The 18,667-nt window shown below is 43.1% G+C and overlaps 1 protein-coding gene across 6 annotated transcripts in view; it reads right to left on the minus strand.

Moving 5' to 3' along the window:
* Positions 1 to 840: 840 nt before the first annotated feature.
* The window catches only part of bnc2 (basonuclin zinc finger protein 2), a 160,815-nt gene continuing 142,988 nt past the window's right edge, over positions 841 to 18,667 (minus strand). For 5 of the 6 annotated variants that reach the window (XM_085780829.1, XM_085780847.1, XM_085780856.1 and 2 more), the window contains 2 exons: positions 9,655 to 12,062; positions 841 to 2,771 (listed from right to left, as the gene is read on the minus strand). In XM_085780829.1, the coding sequence (XP_085636955.1) occupies positions 1,949 to 2,771; positions 9,655 to 12,062 (3,231 nt within the window). In that variant the 3' untranslated portion in view covers positions 841 to 1,948. Of the gene's footprint in view, positions 2,772 to 3,818; positions 3,893 to 9,654; positions 12,063 to 18,667 lie in introns of all 6 variants that reach the window. The other variant, XM_085780874.1, reaches the window with a different exon arrangement.

Here is an 18,667-nt window from a genome sequence, read left to right on the forward strand (position 1 = left end):
GTTGTGAATACTGTACAGCACACCATGTAACACTGCATATTTTTTCCCTCTGTGTGTAGCACCAGTCAAGTAAGAGAAGATCTCCTTGTATAGTAACACATGGCATTGCTAATACATTGATAAACAAGTCAAACTGAGGAACAATCTCTTATTTTTTGTCTTTTTACAAAAAATATTCTTATACTGGACAAAAACATCTCCATGAAGATACATCACCCACCAATAAATACCCCTTCCCGTGGCTACTTTGCCCAGTTACTGGAAATATTTGTACCGTAAGACAGTCATGGACATGTTAAAAATGGCTGCAACCAAACAGCCAGGAAAATGGCAACATTTTTCATAGATTACATTTGTAGCTGACACTCAGCAATGGAAACCGATACCAAAAATATCACAGCAAAAAGATTTAAGACTCAAGTGCATCATATTAATCCAATGGGGCATGATTTAAGTACAATGTCACACTTAGACAGAGTTTCTTAAGCAAACACTTTTGTTTTGGTCACAGTTGAAGGACTATTTTCATCTTTTTTCTCTTTTTTTTCTCTTCTTCAAATCTCTGGGACAGTCATATTTCATTAAGATGCCTTTCGTGAGAACAAACATGAGCTCTTGCATTGTTTACTTTGACAATTTCACAATAATGTCATGCTTTACACAGATCACCTCACTAAACCGCTGAAGTAATTGTAGTGATCATAACTGGTAACCATACACATTTTTTTTTTAAATCAATATTTAACTCTTTAACTTTGTGTTTGTGAAACAGCAGTTCATATTCAGTCACACCTGGATTATTTTTGCAAGACACTTTGGAGACACTTTCTGAATACCTTTTCTTGGAGATAAGGGGAAGATCTCAGGCTTTGTTCAGGGACGTTTTCTGTTGTGAAACTGTGTTTGAAACAGAGCACGTGCAAAAAGAAAACTGGCACAAGTATGTTGAAGGTACTGTCATTTCCCTTGGCACGGTAGCCGTCAATGACCCCAGACAACAACTAAACTCACCATTGCAAAACTCCTCATTATAATAATATTACACATCCCCTTGAATAGATGCAAAGTGCAAAAACTGAATTAGTATACTAAAGCTCATAAACATAACAGACAAAAAAAAAAAAAAAAAAAAAATCAATAGAAATACAGAGAATGATATCAGTGTAGGAGCCTAAAAAAGCATGCCGGCAACCTCTGAATACCTAACAAGTAGATAAAGCAAGTCACATGATATTCTTTTTTTCCTAGGACTCGGTTTAAAACATGTCTTTGAAGCTAACATAAATGAATCAAGCTAGTAAGATGCTACCTCTTTCTTGCCTATAGCTGGAAGTATTGTACTGGACTGTAACATAAAACCATAAAGAGAGAGAAAAAAGAAGCAAACAACCATCAACACAACTCTTTTACACCAAAAGCCTCTTGGGACATTATTTACAAATGAAGCTGTCATGCTTTTGTAAGGGGTTCATTTAAAAGCTATCATTACACAAATACAACAAGAAGATTTTCGTTTTTTTTTCTCAATACTATCATTTCTGCAGGCAAAGTCACAAATAAGAGTTTGAGTAGATTCTTTGGAGACGGACATAAAAACAAAGTGGGGAGAAGTTTGAAAGGAAAGATGGAGGGGCTTATGAAAAAAACAAACAAACTGGAGTTTTGTTATAAAGCAAACTCCGTACTCGAGAGTGTCATCCTGTTCTTCCAAAGAAGGAAAAGTCAAAGATCACAATAATAAACTGTATTTAGAGTCAATGAATTTTATAGAGGGACATAGAAATGTCTTGCAATGACTTACAGAGGACGGGCAGGAGGCACACAAGCACTTAGCCTGTATTTGATGGCCCTGGGCTGGGGTTAAAAGTTAATTTGAGGAGGAATAAGGATGAGGAATGAAGGGAGGAGCGGGCAGACTGACAGGAGGGGTCGAGTAGAAAGTCATTATTTAGTCTATTATTGTAGAGAAGGGCATGTTTTTATGGAGGTTGGGGTTCTGAGAGTGTCGGTTACGGCTGCGCACAGAGCTGAACACCATGTTGCAACCGGGGATTTTGCACTTGTGCATCTCTCGCAGGTGCACAGTCTTGTAGTGCACGCGCAGGGTCCCTTTGTTGCTGTACATTTTGTGGCAGATGTTGCAGAGGATCCCACTGCTGCCACCATTACTGCCCCCGGTGGATGAGAGGAGGAACGGTGAGGAGGAAGAATCGAACCCCTCACCATGTCCCACTCCTCTAAGTTCTCTGTTCTCATCCCGATGCCCCCCTTCAGCTCGCCTCTCTGCACGCTGGGAGCAGTCCTCCCCTTCGCTGTTGCCCTCCTCCTCCTCCTCTTCTCCCTCCTCCTCCTCGAGGTCATCCAATAGGATGCCCTCATCACTGCCCTCGTCTGACTCATGTGAGGAGTGGACACTGCTGCTGGACTGGACACTGGATGTGGTGCTCAGGTCCAGCACCATGTAGTCATCTGGCTGGCCCTGGGAGGAGCCGTTGGTGTGGTGATTTTTAAAGACGTGGTTGAGAGGGTGATGGGGATACTCAATGCTCATGGGGGAACGGGCATCGTGGTTCAGGCCAGTGGGTCCGAGGCTGCCGCCTCCGATGCCCATCCCAGCCATAGGGTCCAAGCCCATGTGGTGCCCGGCGTAGATCTTGGCCAGTATCTCGGCTCGCAGGTCCTTGGGCAGTGGCGTGAGTTGGGGGTCCAGGACAATGTCGTCCAGCTCTTTGGTCAGCAGTTTACGGTGCAGGTTGATGTTGGAGCTGTGCCTGAAGTGGGCAAACATAAAATTGTTGTGTATTAGAAAACAAACACTAAATTCCACAGCGTTGAAATCCATGTATTTATACTCCAAATGTATTTTTTTCATACTGTCATTTCAACATCTATGAAATGGTAGGCTATAAAGATTTAACATCTAAGGACCACTACATGTGTAATTAATTATTCTTGGTATCAGTTGAAGCGCACAGACATTCACACAGAGAGAGAGAGAGAGAGAAATCCACCCTGCAGCTCTCCTAGAAAAGTGCACCCTGCTAGTGTTTACTGCTGTCAGCATGTCTGCACTGCACAGCCCTCAAATCCAATAGACTCTGACTCAATTAAATACTCCACCATATTGAATGGGAGTTTATCAATTGATTCGAGCTGTGGTAATGTGATAATCGAGAGGAACTGGATAGCATATTAGCACTAGGCCCTGACAGCATTATCGCATTCGCTCCCTATTGGAGGTGGCTTAATCGAGCACCTCAATGAACATGTCTTTATGTAGCCCTGTATTTCATTAAGGCTGGCATTTTTCCCAAACACAAGGCAAACTGTATCACACAATGTGCTACAGCTGATGAAAGAAACTAAGTGCCATGCTTAAGCCAGGATACGATTAGTGAGGATTTCACTTAGCATACAAAGCCATGCTAAAAGAATGCAAGGTGAAATGGGCTTGAAAAATCAAATTCAATGCCTTTTTGCTCCAATTTCACAGTTGCCAAGTCAGGCTAAGAAAAAGGGGACCCACGGCACACATGTCACAATGATACTGCAAAACATAAAGGAAACTTAAGCAACTAATGACCGGTGTCAGATATGGCATACACAAAGCCCACTCCTTTCATATCAGGTCAGCACTTAAATCAAATAAGAAAATATGCAAACACTCAGTGCCTTTTAATGTGAAGGGTTTCCATGCAGGGAGGGCACGTGTGAAAAACAAAACTATAATTAAAAAAAAAGAAAAGGAAAAAAAAAAGACAAGGTTCATCCTTAGCAGGACGGGCAAAAATGGAGTCACAATGGATAGTAGAGCTTACCAGCAGTGGCAGGGTTGATGCAGTCAAAAAGGGTCCCTTTCCTTTAATTATTTACTTCCCTATCCGACATTGTCCTGCAAGAGGTAAAAATACATTCATTTGAGGGACCCTTTTCTGTGAACCAGGCAACCAGGAGCCCGTCCACTCGAGCATCGTCAGCATTGAGGAGAGAGAGAGCGTAGCAAATCGATTGGCTGTGGCTGTCACAGTACATGTGTGTGTTTTGCACGTTCTGGTGTCTGTGTGTGTGTGTGTGTGTGCGTGTGCGTGTGTGAAAAACGGAAAATATACTACCTCCATATAGCAGGATTCGATCAAAAAGACTGTATAAATCCTTTGTTCTTTTTTATCCTTTGATAGTACAGGTGCACCCATATGGTGTTAGCTTATGGCTGGAGTATGGGAGTCATGATTCAGTGTCTGTAGCGCTGTATCCATATCTAGTCAAATACATGTGTGGACACTTGGCTGTGAAAAGGCCAGAGTGTCTCAAGAAAAGTCAGAAAAATGCCATAATCATTGATCAATATGTAGTAAAATGGGAACAAATTCTGCAAGGATTGTAGCCAATAGGCTTCAGTGTGAAGAGGGGCCATAGATTCGCTCAGGTAAGCCTGAAATTCAGGATGCTGTTGATGATGCTCAAGTAGGCAGGTCCTTTGCAACATGTCTCCATCTCTAAAACAACACCTTCTCACTGCTAATAAGCTCTAAGTTAACCATCGCTATCTCAGTTGTAAGATATTAAAGTCAAACATGCTAAATATCATGCAGTAAGTAGTCTGCGCTATAGCTACAGTAGCCATTTTACAATTCTCAAAATGCACACCACATCAGAATATCACAACAGTGGCTAAGTCTTATTCATCATTTTTACAGATATATGCAAATAAAATAGATGGAAGGGGGGAAAAAGTCACTTTATGAGATATCATCAGTAACCATTTGGAAATCATTTAAACTCAATATCTGAAGAGGAGAGAAAAGAGAGTCCAGTTTAGGATTATTTGCATAAACATGACTGAACTACTGTGTTGGCACTGTTTCCCTGCCCTGTATCATAAAATATAAGTCGGCTGTGGATCTTCACACTGTGGCCATAATGCACTTACCCCTTCATTTATCAGATTTAGACTTTCTGCCCCATTTCCCAATCCCCATCACTCCACCACCTCACTACGCTCTGTGTTTCCTCCCCCAAACCCAACTCCTCAGCCCCCAGCCCCCCCACCCCCACACCTCCGACCCCCCCCCCCCATCTCTGCCTCCCTGTTGGCCAGTAATGTGGCTGGCAAACCAATTTGACAGTCTCATCTTCGCCCAAAAGATGGGGGAGGCCTCCTGAGAGCCCATTTTTGACTGTGCAGAGGAGGCAGAGCGAGAGTGTGCCATGTCCCAACCGGCGTTAATCATCGGATGGCCCTTGCCCTTGTTTTTGTGTCAGTGTGTACACGTGTGCGTACGCGTGCGTATGTCGTCTAAATGGCTCATAATGTGTAAATGAGATGGAAGGCTGAGTGGTATTAAACTGACACCAGTGGTTCTTTGTCTTTCCTGTCATTTGGGGTGTGTTATGAGGTTTTGGGTGGAAGTGGGTGGACAAGAGTTTTAGTAACATTTATCACTCTCTGCCACTGTTGTATCTCCTTCGCCTGCTTCAGTCTGTTCAACTGCAAGCTACAAACAATGATTTGCGTATCCTCAAATAAAAGAGTGGATAGTCATTAAATATGCATGGAAAGCATTTTTATGTACAAGTTATGTTTTAAAATTACCAATTTTCTGCTGATGACAGAGTGCTTGTGTGGGTGTCTATATGTTATTCATCTTAGAATGAAATATTTCCCTTTATTCTCCTCAAAACACATCACAAGGAAACTGTCAATGCTAAACCAAAGGGATGTAATACATCAGGCTTCCGTCTTTTGATCAGCAGATAATATTCAACTGGGGTGAGTGCCTTCTCTCTATGAGCCGCGTGCCCTTTGTTTATAAGAGACAAACAGAGAGCTGATTGTGGAGAAGCGGAGCCGGGCCCACATGCCGTGTGGGGACCGAGGGAGACGGAGAGGGAAGGAAAGAGCCTCTCCAACATAATTAACCTTCACTCTCCGTTTGCAGTGGCCCGTGTGGGGACGACAGGCTGTGCACTACTGCATTGTGAGAACATGGACAAGGGAGGACACCTACTCGGTGTGGCGACATAGAAGGATCTGGTTAAAAAACTAAAGTGAAGGTTTTAAAAAAAGAAAAGAAAAAAAAAGAAGCAGGATAGGCCGATAAAAATGAGATAAGTAAGGCAAGTCTTGTCACCAGTTTAAAAAATATGATTAACTAGACTAATAACAGTGATGATTACTGGTATACGCGCCTCTCCAGCAGTTAATCATGCAGCGTCTTCAACACTTCTGCCGACGCTGCTCGCTCCCCACAATAAATATGCAATCATTTACCTCCATGCAGCAGGCGGCCAGGAGGCTGGGAGAAAACACCCCACTGTAAAACCACACACACACATGCACACACACTTATCTTGCTCTCTGTTTTACACTCAAAAACACACATATTACATGCTTAGCTCAAGGGCACAATGAATTACCCTTTCCACTGTGTCTGTGAGAGAGAGAGTGGATGTGCAAGATTCATTTAAACACATTTGTATATGCATGTGTGTGAGATCTGCTGTTCATTCTTCAGTCTTATAAATAGGGCAGGGATCCAAACTAAACGAACACTAGTGATTCTTTTTTTCCGTGGCAGCACATTCACAGTGTCCTACTCTGACAATGTCATTGACTCTCAGGTTGTTTTTCTCTGCAGATCAAATGACCTCTCCTCGGTCTTCCTCTTCACTTTGATAACGAGAGTGTTTGATGCTGGTGTCTGATGGTGTGTTTACGTGCCTTTGGCTTTTCACTCACGGACTAATCAGATATGCAGAGGTGCTGAGACTTTCCCTGTTGCTGGATGTCAACAGCTGTTTGGAAGGTATTGAGGAGAGGAAGGCAAGCGGGTCTGCATATTATCATGTTGCTTTAGCATATATTATTCAGCTGTAAAAACAACAACAACAAAAACAACTGGTTTACCTTTCTCTGTGGTTATTATTCTAATGTTTCTTTTCTGAGAGAATTACTTTGTAATTATTTTTTTTTTATCAATCTTTGTAAGTGTGAGCAACAACATTGCAAAGAGTCGCTTATTAATCATTCTGCCAGAAGTGTTGGCATAAAAATCATATTAGAAGAAAGAGCTTGACTTGATCTAATTTACTAGTAATAAACATCCTTAACATTATTTTGTACAACTATCTTTGAACACGCAGTGTCTTAATCTTATCAGAACAATTGCTCTTATGAAAACAACCAAATTATTTTCTCATTTTATTGCTACCATTACACTCAAACATACATTATATCATTAGAGGATTATCCAGGGACGGATTTGATGAGCGCCTGGCTTGTGTATTGACTCGTCTAAAAGCCCCAGGATTCCTGTAGCTATGCGGTGCCCTTATTCTGTTGTTTTGTTCCCTTTTTGAACCAGCGGCAGAGTAATATGTCCCATATGCCATCAGGAATTTATCCCCCACAGAAAAAGTATGGAAACAATAGAGTACTTACAGTAGGTCTCACCCACCCAGAGCTATATAGTACAGATGCATTTTGTTCACAATTGTCCTTCCTTGCTACAAAGTTATCTCTGTCTCCCATATGCTCTGCCACTTTATGTGTTTGACTGGCGTTTATATACTGGTGTTTCTCATCATTGTAGCCAAACTGTCACACACACACACACACACACACACACACACACACACACATCCAGAGTGACACGGGAGGAGAGGCTGCATAGGAAGAGTTCATGTTGAGGTGTTACCTTGTCTCTGCTCAGTGTACTCTAATCTTTGAAGCCTCTGCGCCTGTCTAAAGCACTCCACTCACCCCAGGCTTTACTACCAAATGCCTGGCTGCATATTTGTTAAAATGCACCTTCCCCTCTCCAACCTTTTCCCTCTTCTTTTCTGGTTCTCACTGTTCCATAGGCAATTGTGAAGTCACGACAACAGTTTCCAGTATGAAAGGGACTAAATCACATCACTACACAAAAAAGCCTGTCCAGCTGTTGGAATTTAACCACTGGATTTACAGTATTTCATTAAGCAATATCTGCATTTCAGCTATTTTGCTCTTATTCGAATGTTAAGAGTTATACTTTTCTTTTGCAATCTCTTTGTACATCATTGTGTGTGCATCCATGTGTGAGTATGCGTATGTGGCTGGTCATACCGTGGGCATTTTCTATTTTCGAAGCCTCTTAAGAAGAAGGGAGCTAACAAACTCACTGGTCGCAGTACAGTGCACTGAGGCAGTGGAGGCCATAATAACGCTTCCTGTCAACTTGCTGCTGTCGGCACAGCTGCGACACGGTGAGCAGCAGGGTTGCACCTTCACTGTAATAGAGTCCCACAATCACCTGTCCTATTTACATGCTGCTAATGAACAAACACTGGTAGGAACAGATGCCACTGAAACAACAAATGTAGTAAAAGGCCTGGTGGAGAAGGAGCCTCAAGTCTGAGAGGAGGGAGATAGCAGTGAAGGAGCGAGGGGGGGCAGAGCCAGTGTGTAGGTGAGCCAAAATACTAAAAACAAATGTAAACCTCCATCTACAAAGATTTGTACACAATGTGGAAGCATGTAGGTCGTGCAACTTGCCCCTTACAAAAATTAACTCACTCGCTATATATTACATTTTTTTCTTTCCTTTTTTTCTTTTTTTGGAGGGAAGAAAAGCTTATGTCGAGCAGCTGACTTCTATCAAAGAGATAGACTGTGAGCATGAGAGGCATTTGTTACACTTTAAGTATTTTAGAGGTTCGGGGGGTAGCCTATTTACAATTTGTTTCAAGGGCCGTTGTTTATTATATGCCTACTGTGCTGAGTGCTGACTAGATAACTCAGTCAAATAGCCATGGTTGTTTACATGACTGGCAAGGTAATATAGCTGTCTGTGTCACAAAACTTGAAATACTGACTCACATGTTAAGTTTTTCTACTAAAACTAGCACTGATGTGTAACATTGTTAGCCAAATATACAGAATTGTGAAAAAGAAATTGTACTTATTAAGCATTGATGGGTGCTAGCCAATTTAATCCCTGATCACTCTCATGATTCAAAAAAAAAGAAAAAGAAGCAGCTGTTTGTAAACCCTTCTGCATCCTGTACTAGCCCAGGGCCCTTGTGATGTGTATGTACCCCCATCATCAATCTGCTGCAGTGCTGCTGCTGTATATGTATTCTGAGTGTGTGGGACTGATATGTGCTAACAAGCCCAGGTGAGCATGGCTAGCCTCACCTCCTAATGCGCTAATAAATGCAGTGGTTTGACAAACCGCTGTCTATGTTAATATATGCGCCTTCACCTCCCTGTGACAAGGTGGGGTTGTAAGGGCAGGTAAACAACACACTGCTGCTTGAGGCTTGATGGATACAACCTGGTTGCTTGTATGAATGTGTGTGTGTTTTTCTCATCTTGACACCCTACTCTTCTGAACTTTGACTTGACAAGGAGCAGATGTCCCTGAATTAATTTTTTCAGTATTCCATTAGCTAACAGATGTTAAGTGATAGCCTATGTAGGTAAATGTCATACAGAAATTAAATGGTGCAATTTTAACTCGTTTTATTAACATCAGATGAAAGTTTATTTCTCTCACATTACTTTAAAATATAAGTATATTCTGTAGAATTATGTAGTGACCTTGAACCTACCTGTTACCTTTGCAATTACATTAACATTAAATTGTTACATTATCAAAGTCTAACACTAACCTGTCTCGGCTCCGCCGGGAAGGGAAAGCAGCATTGCAGCCAGCCACAGTGCACACATGCATCTCTTTGAGGTGCACATTCTTGTAGTGTAGTTTCATGCTATAGGAGCTCTTGAAGCTCTTCTTACAAACGTAGCAGATCTTGGGGTCGGGGCTTGAGCATGGATCTCCCTCTGGTGACTGAGAAGAAGGGAATTTGGGTGGGCTGGCACCGTATGCCATCGAAGAGATGAAGCTCTCGTGCAGGGCAGCCATACTTGCAGCAGCGGCAGCAGCTGCTGCCATGCCTCCATTATACAGGCCATACTGGCCCATGCAGAACATGTCATAAGTAGGATCGTTGAGTTCTTCTTTGATCTTGATAGGTGGCTGATGAGGGGAGGGTGATGATAGGCCCTTGCCTTCCATTTCCTTTCTCAAATGGATTTCCTCACCACCCTCATCGTCCTGATCCTTGTCCAGACCCCTTCCACCTCTGCTGTGTTTTTGCTGTTCCTCCACATCCATGAGGTCATCACGGTAGAACATCTTGGAATCAGAGGTTTCAGACTCATTCTCAAAGTCTCTCTCATGGTCCTGGTCCTCGGAGGTGAAGCTGTCCATGCAGCGTAGCTCACCAGAGCCTCGCAGATCATTTCCACCCCTGCCGTCACTTCCAGTCCCTTCCCGGCATTCATCTTCACTTTGTCTCATCATTCCCCTTAGAGCCAATCCAGGGCTCATCTCATCTTGAGAGGGGGATTGCTGTCCACTTCCACCACTGTGGTTCCCAGTACCACTGCCACTGTTGTTGCTATGACAATTTCCATTCATTTTGATATTGTTGTGAAGAAGGGACGACTGGTGATGATGGTGGTGGTTTTGGTGGATGTTATCATCGTCGTCCTCATCTTTGTCGTCATATTCATCTGCCACATCAATCACTTCCTTCTCAATCTTCACCGGCATACTTGATTTACGAGGCTTCTTTTTTGGCGTGGGGTCACTGTTGCCACTGGTGACATCGTGATTAGCAGTCGGTGTAGGTAAGCGGTGGGACATGGGTCCAGCCTCTGACACATGCATATTATTATGTGAAGCCACAGCTGCAGCAGCCAGGATCTGCTGTTGCTGGTCCATCAGCGTAGTACTGTTAGTGGTGGTGGGCAGGATGGGGCTGGTGGGCAATGACACTGGAGGACTGACGAGGTCAGCAGGGGACAAGAGTGTACGGTAGAATGGGGGAACTGGCTGGACTGGCTGCACTGACTTCAGGGAGGGGAACACCAGTGGACTTTGCAGGGGTGACTGAAGCATAGGGTCTACAGGAGGAGTAGTGAAACCCAGGGGTGGTCTTCCAGGGCTGGTGAGCGTGAAGCCACCATTCTTGGTGCTTGAGATGACAGGTGTGCCAGAGTTTGAAGTGGCACGAATGAGGTCCTTGTCGCGGTTATTGCGCAGCATAGGCATGTGCAACCGTGGATTCGGGTTGGCACTGTGGCGGTTGCGGCTGCGAAGTGAACTGAAGACCATATTGCAACCCTCAATGGTGCAACGGTGTTTGATCTTCAAGTGCACAGCATTATAATGTATCTTAAGTGTGCCTTTGTCATAAAAGGTCTTACCACATGAATTGCAGCACACACGGCCCTTACGTGAAGTGGCTCCCATACGGCGCATGCGATGCATCTTGGAGGAAAAGGAGGGATGGGAGATGGTTTTAGATTGTTCGTCCTTTACAAAGTGGTGGTGGACCTGATGGTCACTCAAGTTGTTGGATTGCTGAGGTCGATTTTCGGATTGCTGTTGGCCCTGTTGCTGCTGGAGCTGTGTCTGCTGTTGCTGCTGTTGTTGAGCTTGCTGGTTAGAAGGGGTTGGTGAGATGGGTGATGCCCTGTTGTTGGGCTCTGTCTTGGGTTCAATGTTGTTAATGGCTCCCATGGGTCCACGGCTAGGGCTCTGGCCTGTGCGGAAGGGTGACAGGGACACTTCTGACTCACTAGTGTCCACCTGTTCACCTTGGTTTGGCAGACTGGGCTCCCGAAGCCGGAGGGAAGACTGCTCCATGGGCAGGCCATTAGGGGGCAAGCCGAGCATGGGGGCAGACACCGGGTTGATGTACTGGAAGGGCAGGAGGAAGGCTAAGCTGTTGGGGATATTCTCAAAATGGTGAATGCTAGATGGGCTACTATTTTCCAGATGTGTCAGGAGTCCAGGGCTGCGGGTCCTGTTGTTGCTTTCAATGAATGTCCTAATACCGGAGTCTGTCTTGGAGGAGGGAACTGTTACTGCCTGACCTTCCTTCTCCTGAATGGCCATCAGCTCCACAATGGACTTGGTCTCACCAAAGCGCAGGAACTGTTGTAGGGTGATGATCTCTTCTTCTCTGGACATAATGGTCCAGCGGTCCAGCACCTTGCCTGCAGTATCCTAGATGCCCCAGAAGAGACAAGAGAGAAGACAAAAATACAAATCATTATTGATTGTGCATAATCAGTGTGGTTAAAGGAGAAGATAGAGCAGGGGTTAGTTTGTAAGGGCAAGATTTTCAGCTCATGAAATTCAGAGGCCCCTGGAGCGACATGTAACTAAAGCTCCCCCCTCTACTGTCTTTCTTTTCCATCCTCTTTTTTCCATAAGCCAGCCCTGCAAATATGATCATTAATCACACAATGATGAGAGTAGGCAAGAGTTTAATTGAGTCTCAAGCAAACATATCAAAATCACAGAGGTGGGGCTATCAGCAGGTCTATGTGACTACCAGCATTGTAAGAATGTTGAACCGTGAGACTCGGTAAAACATGAACTCTTAGTGGGACTCCCTCTGTTCACAAACGGTACCTGGGGATATTTACAAAATTGTGTGAGCCTGAGAAAAAGTGGGTACCAGAAATAATAGAATAATTAATGCAAGCCACTAATCGCACCTTGGTTGGCAGGCATTTTTCTGTGTTCTCAGTCTCTGCTGCAGTGAAAAGCTTGAGGGAGAATGGGACTGCTACACTCTGTATCAGGGAATGGCTATGGAGAGTCAGAGGGAAAACTCATGTTTATTTAAGGTTGTGTTGGAGGATGCCTTGACAGTGACATTGAGCCTGTGTTCCTTTGCATATTTATCAAGCTTTTATGTTAGTGAAGTCCAACCGATGTATAACCTGTGTTTCCTTAAATATTAATCATATCAATATATTAGTAAGGTTTAAAGGACATACAACCTGTTTCATCTTAAATATTAATGATGAAATACTTTTTAATAAATGACCATGACATTTAGTGCACTCTGAACTAATTATGCATTTTTAGTAAAAAAAAAAAAAAATGCTGAAAAGAGGCAAAAAAAAACAAAAAAACATATCGAATAACAAATATTATTAGATTATCTAACAACTCTTGGGATTTTCTGTTTTTGGACCCTAAGAGACCAGAACCACTCCAAAGGGACTGTGGCATTATTCCAAGTAGAGCATTTTATTGGCTTGAGTCTTTCCAAGAGGTGCCATTAATGGTTGAAAAATGAAAAGCTTAGAATCCATGAAAATGTGCACATTGTAAAACATCAAGAGATGGCAATGGATTCTGGGAAAATAATCTTGGCAGATCCTGAGAACTGACTTTGTGGTTGAGTTGCTAAGTTTGAGGCAATGAATGTTTGACCCAGTACTTTTGTCCTTGAGTTTGAATCCACTTCTTTTGCTGCTTCGTAGAACTGATGACAGAACTCTTCACAAAATTATACTCATACAGTAAATGCTGCCACAGTTGCTGTTATATAAGATGGTGTGAGTGTTTGTGTGAACAAGATAGAAATGGATGAGAGAGAAAAAGAGAAAAGAAGAGGCAGTTCACACAGGTTCCTTGGGGACCAGATGCAAGTGACATCAAGGGAGTAACACAAGCGATGACAATTAGTCACAGCGAAATGATAAAATTTCAAATGTGCTCCTAGCTACTGGCATCTATAAAACATAAATGGCAACTCTGGTGAGTAAAAAGCTGTAAAAACCAACATCACAAAGCACAAAGGGCCTGTAAGGAGAAAACAGAAGATAAATGTTTTAAGAGAGACAGCAAAAGAGAGATAGTAAGGGAGAGACACAGAGGAAGAAGAGCAGAAAAACAGAAAATAAAAGTGTGAGTGGTTTCATATCATGCCCTCAGATATACTGGAGAAATAGATTCTTCTGAGACGAAACATCAATAGTCACTGGGGTATTTGTTGTTAAATATACATTAAAAAACATTTTACACTTTCATTCTGTGTGCGCTCTGGAGTTTTTGCCTGGAGGTATGACTTTAAATTCTAGCCTGGGCACTATTATTTCATACTGCATGGCCATCTGGGCATTAGTACTTCCATTTGATTTAATTGAAACAAAAAATGAAAGCAAATTAGAAAGTGAATCTTTAAATAGTTCCACAACCAGAACATTTCTTAAGAAATTGTAGTTCTAAGAAGCAGAGCAGTCTTTGATATTTTCTAGTGACAAAAAGGATTAATTTGTGAGGGTTACACATTTAAATACACCAGCCAACAATTACAACTCAGATTTTAAGTAGAAAAAAATCTTAGTGCAATTTAGGTGTATAGTTCCTATGAATAGAATATCTACTACAGCAAATAGCAATAGGGAGAACTTGTAATTTTGGGATCATTGGTAGGCCACGTTTAATTCAATTTATCTAATTCAGGACGTCTTAATATCACTTTCCAAACTGCCTTCCTTTGATGTTTGCTGTTCAAATTAAGATTGAAATAACATTAATGAGAACCACAAGCTCCCAAAAAGGAGGTCATTTTAATAGCAGTTCTTTTAATAAGTACGAGGGATTAGTCTCAAGCTTTAAGTCAAATCATTAAATAAAACTAAAAAAGCTTTGCTTTTTTTTTTTAATGCATCAACAAAATGGTTTGACCAGTGCCGCCCTTCAAATCCACATGCAGTTATCCAGCCCTGTCGTAATCACTGACTGAAAAAACCAGGGTTTAGACATGTATTTTATCCTCTACTAGTCCTACCCTGTGCCTTCACTTCCCCACACATGAAGTTAAACAAAAGCCAAAACACAGTGACACAGGCCAAACTGCAAACCATTAGTGCGTGGAAGGGCCAGCCAGCTGTCAGAACAGGTCAGCACTTCTGCTATGCACTGGACCCTGTGAGAAGGCTAGAGGACGCTATCCAAGCCCTCCTTGTTCACTTGGTCAATTGAGTTTTGGAGACCAGTCAACAAGCACTGAGGCTGGGCTTGGACTTAGAGCAGAGAGTCAATACAAATTCAAAAATAGGACAAATCAGTCCAGAATAGGATGTGAAGGGACAAACGATTAAGATTACTCAGTCCATGTGAAAACTACTGCCAGTTTTTACGGTGAGAACCTTTCAATAAATGGCTGTTTGCTAAATGCTATTGCACTACCTCATTTATGACACCGTATTTATCTTAATTTCCAGACAAAATGCATAATGCAGATAACCCCTATAAAAATTATAAACAATCAAAGGTGAAAGAATGTGCATGAATTGCACTAGAGTATCTAAAGTGTGTTGACACACATTTGTAGACAAACAGAGGCCCCTGTAGTCCTTACCACAGTAAGTCTCACAACTCCACTCCCCTGCATTAGCCTTGTGATGCTGTGAGAGAAACAAATATGCCATTAGAAGCACTTTTACAAGTAGGCACTCATCTTCCAATTAGCTTAATGTGGCCCTCTTTCCCCTATATTTTCCAGGCGTGCCCCACCTCTTCTTGTACACTCCCTCCAGGAAAATCTCATTAATCCACCCCTCCCCCATCTCCGCCAGTGCTATGACATATTAGTCTGTCATTATGCATCCCAGAGTCCTTTAAACAATACAGCTAAACCTCTGTTTGCCAGGTTAATGACTATTAGCCAGTAATTACAGAACAGAGACGATAGGGTACCCACTTTATCTGGTGGACAGCCTGCTGCTGTTAGTTTATTTTATCTGCCTGCCTTCATGTCTCTCAGAATTAATCTAGCAACGGCTGTATTTATTCATCTCTCTGCTGCTGCGATGCATTCTTAATTCATGGCTGTCTCTAATACTGTGTTGCTGGATGTTGTGTAGTGGGTGTGTGGTGTGGTATCCACCTTGCAAATTGCTGACAATGAGGATGAGCAAATGATGGCCTTGTCATGGACCAGGGCACCACTGTCAGTTAAAACAAATCAGGCAATTATGCAATTAGCAGGTTATGTGCTGGGTTGTATTAAGAGCCAGGCTGTGCAGCGTTGTTAGGTTGCATAGTGTGCATTTGGGATTAACAGCTTAACATGTATATGGTTTTCACTAATCATCACCTATCATACTCTATGACTGAGTCTATTTGGCAAGCATGAAGAGAGATGCTATACTAAGCACACAGCAAAAAAAAGGAAAATATTAGCTATGAATACATCACATTGACCTGTGCCTATATGCACTAGATCAGATAGAAGATCTCTTACACATGCAGAGCTTGTGTTGATGTGCAGTTGTGCAGGTCTGTATAGAGTGACAGCTACACTGGTTCCACATTATCATCAGGGCAGTTGAACTGATCATGAGACAGTTGCACAAGGAGGATCAGTTCTCACAATGGCAAAGTGAACCATGGGAACCACATTGATTCACCAATCACCTTGCAGTGAATGCGATCTCCACCGAGCCTCAAGGGAATCCCCATTGATCTACAGTCCTGCTTTCAGATCCAGTTCCTTTAAAAACTGCTCTATCCCTGTGTTTGCCACTTCAGGGGAGGTTAAGCAGAAGTTCCTTGTGATCTGAGAAGGTCTTGAACCTTGGTGCTTCCTTTTTCATATTCTGTTTCTCCCCCCCGCCACCCCACACCATATCGGGCTGTATGAATAATGCAGAGGATCTAGTGGCAAGGGGTGCCATGGGGGATGGGTTCACGCAAAGCCCACTGCCTGGAGCCATCACATCAGAGGGCAAGAGCTCCCAAGACGCAGTCCGCTCCCCCATTGGCTCCCCAGTGGCAGGTCAGAGGTCATGTGTGAACAACCAGCTCTACTTCTTCCCCTGTGATGCACCTCGGGGAAATCAGTAGCTACGTCCAGACGTGGGTGGAGGACATTTGTAAGAATCATAGAGGTTGAAATTTGCACTCTGTGATCATTGTAAATTCCTCCTTTATGCTCTTCACATCAAAAGAAAGTGCTACTATGGATGTGACCTTGTGTATCTACTTCAGATCTCGGATGTTTTCTAAACTGCAGAATGCAATAACTTAAATCTTTAAATAAATCATGCAGTTTTCAGAAATATATAGTGAACAAGTCAGCAGTAAAATCATGTCATTGTATCAGAAGACGAGCAGTACTGTCTCTGTGGACCAATCAGTTATGTGACACTGTGGTAGCTATTTACAGGGGCCAGGCATTTCACAAAATAATCAATCATTTAGTGAACAGAACCTTATTGAAATATGTACAGGAAAAAAGAAAGATCTATGGCAGCTTGCACTGTTGTGTGTGCGTTTGTGGTTTACAGGTGTCTTTCAATAAATCAGATTGTAAAAAATAACAAACATCAGCCAAACAAATACACATCTGTTTCAGAAACTTTCCCACACTGTCTCTGTGAGATACTCTGAGCGCTATTGTGCAAACAACAGCACACTGGTGTCATCTTGTATGTCAGCATTACCTCCCTGATAATAGTCTGGTTTTAATGAGTGACAAATTGTGCTGTTTTTTCTAGCAAGAACAACAGTCGCAATCTTTAATTCTCAAAAGATGACGACCATTAATTTCAATTTGGGAAAATGGAATAGCATATGCACCAACAGAGACACAAATCCTGTTTTCCGTATAACGTCAACCCCTTTAAAAGACAGCTGAGATGGAAACGCAGGTGATTCAATAAAGTCCAGACAGGACCCTCTGCACCAGCTCATGTTCCTGATTACAACTTGGAACAGATCTATTCAAGTTTGATTCCTACTTTATAATTCAATTAACGGCCATGCAAAGGGCATTGCCTTGGTCAATATTATGCTCATGACTGCCAGAGAGGACTGTTGCTTGGCTCTGGTGTGAGTAAATGTGAAGAGGCCACAGGGCTTATTTCACTGGGCCAGACGCACTGATCAACGGACAGGCCGCGAGATACCCTGCCTTCACCTCTCAACCTGATTTAACTCATGGCTTTGGTTAAAAATTCATGACTGTGTGTTAGTTGTTGCTAAGGGCACACTAATCGACTGGGGTGAGATTTATAGTGCAGTTGTAGACTGCAAGGATGGGGCGGGGGATCAGGCGGGGTTGTTATACGTACACTTTACCACAGACGGGGTGAGTCACAATCTGGCACATCCCAGGTTCCAGGTGGCCTTTAGTAAACAGTTCCCGTTTCTTTCCCCACCGACTTGTCTTTTTTCATTATCTGTTTTTGAAAACAAACCTGCCATTTTTACAAAGGTCTCCTAAACTCTGATTCATCCAACCCCACCTGACCTCCACCACCATCATCACCATTCCTTTTTGTTTTAAAGCTGTCCCTCGGCATCTTTAAAAAGTGGAAAGGACAGTCTTTTGGCCACAGTCCAGCAGAGGTGCAGATGGGGCAGCACATGGAAGCCATTTCAGGCCCCGGTGCGCTGCAGAGCAAAGTCGACTGTTCTCTGAGTTCAGAACCTCTGAAGAACCGCCTCGCAGCACTTACATGCGAGCAGCGTCTGGGTCTGGACTGATGTATTGATTCCCTGTCTCTTTTCACAAAGCATACACAATAACGTTGGCTTGCCTCACCCAACTGTGCTAAGGAACCGTAGCTACGGTCAATGTGTAAAACTCAGCGGACCTAGCACTGAGCTAGAGGGGATGCCTCAGAGAAGAGGGGTGGAGTGATAGAAGCAGTGAGGGAACGCCTGATGGTTCACATTAATTGAGGATGATTCGTGTGATCTCCTGGGTCTGGATGCAGCAGCCAGGTCTGTCGTGGGCCTGGGAGACAGATGTGGGGGCCGCTGTGCTCCCTCCAGGGCCAATGGAGAGCAGTGAAGCG

This window comes from Trachurus japonicus, chromosome 1 (genome assembly GCF_045865225.1).
Source record: "Trachurus japonicus isolate A0001 chromosome 1, Traja_1.0".
Taxonomy (NCBI): Eukaryota; Metazoa; Chordata; class Actinopteri; order Carangiformes; family Carangidae; genus Trachurus; species Trachurus japonicus.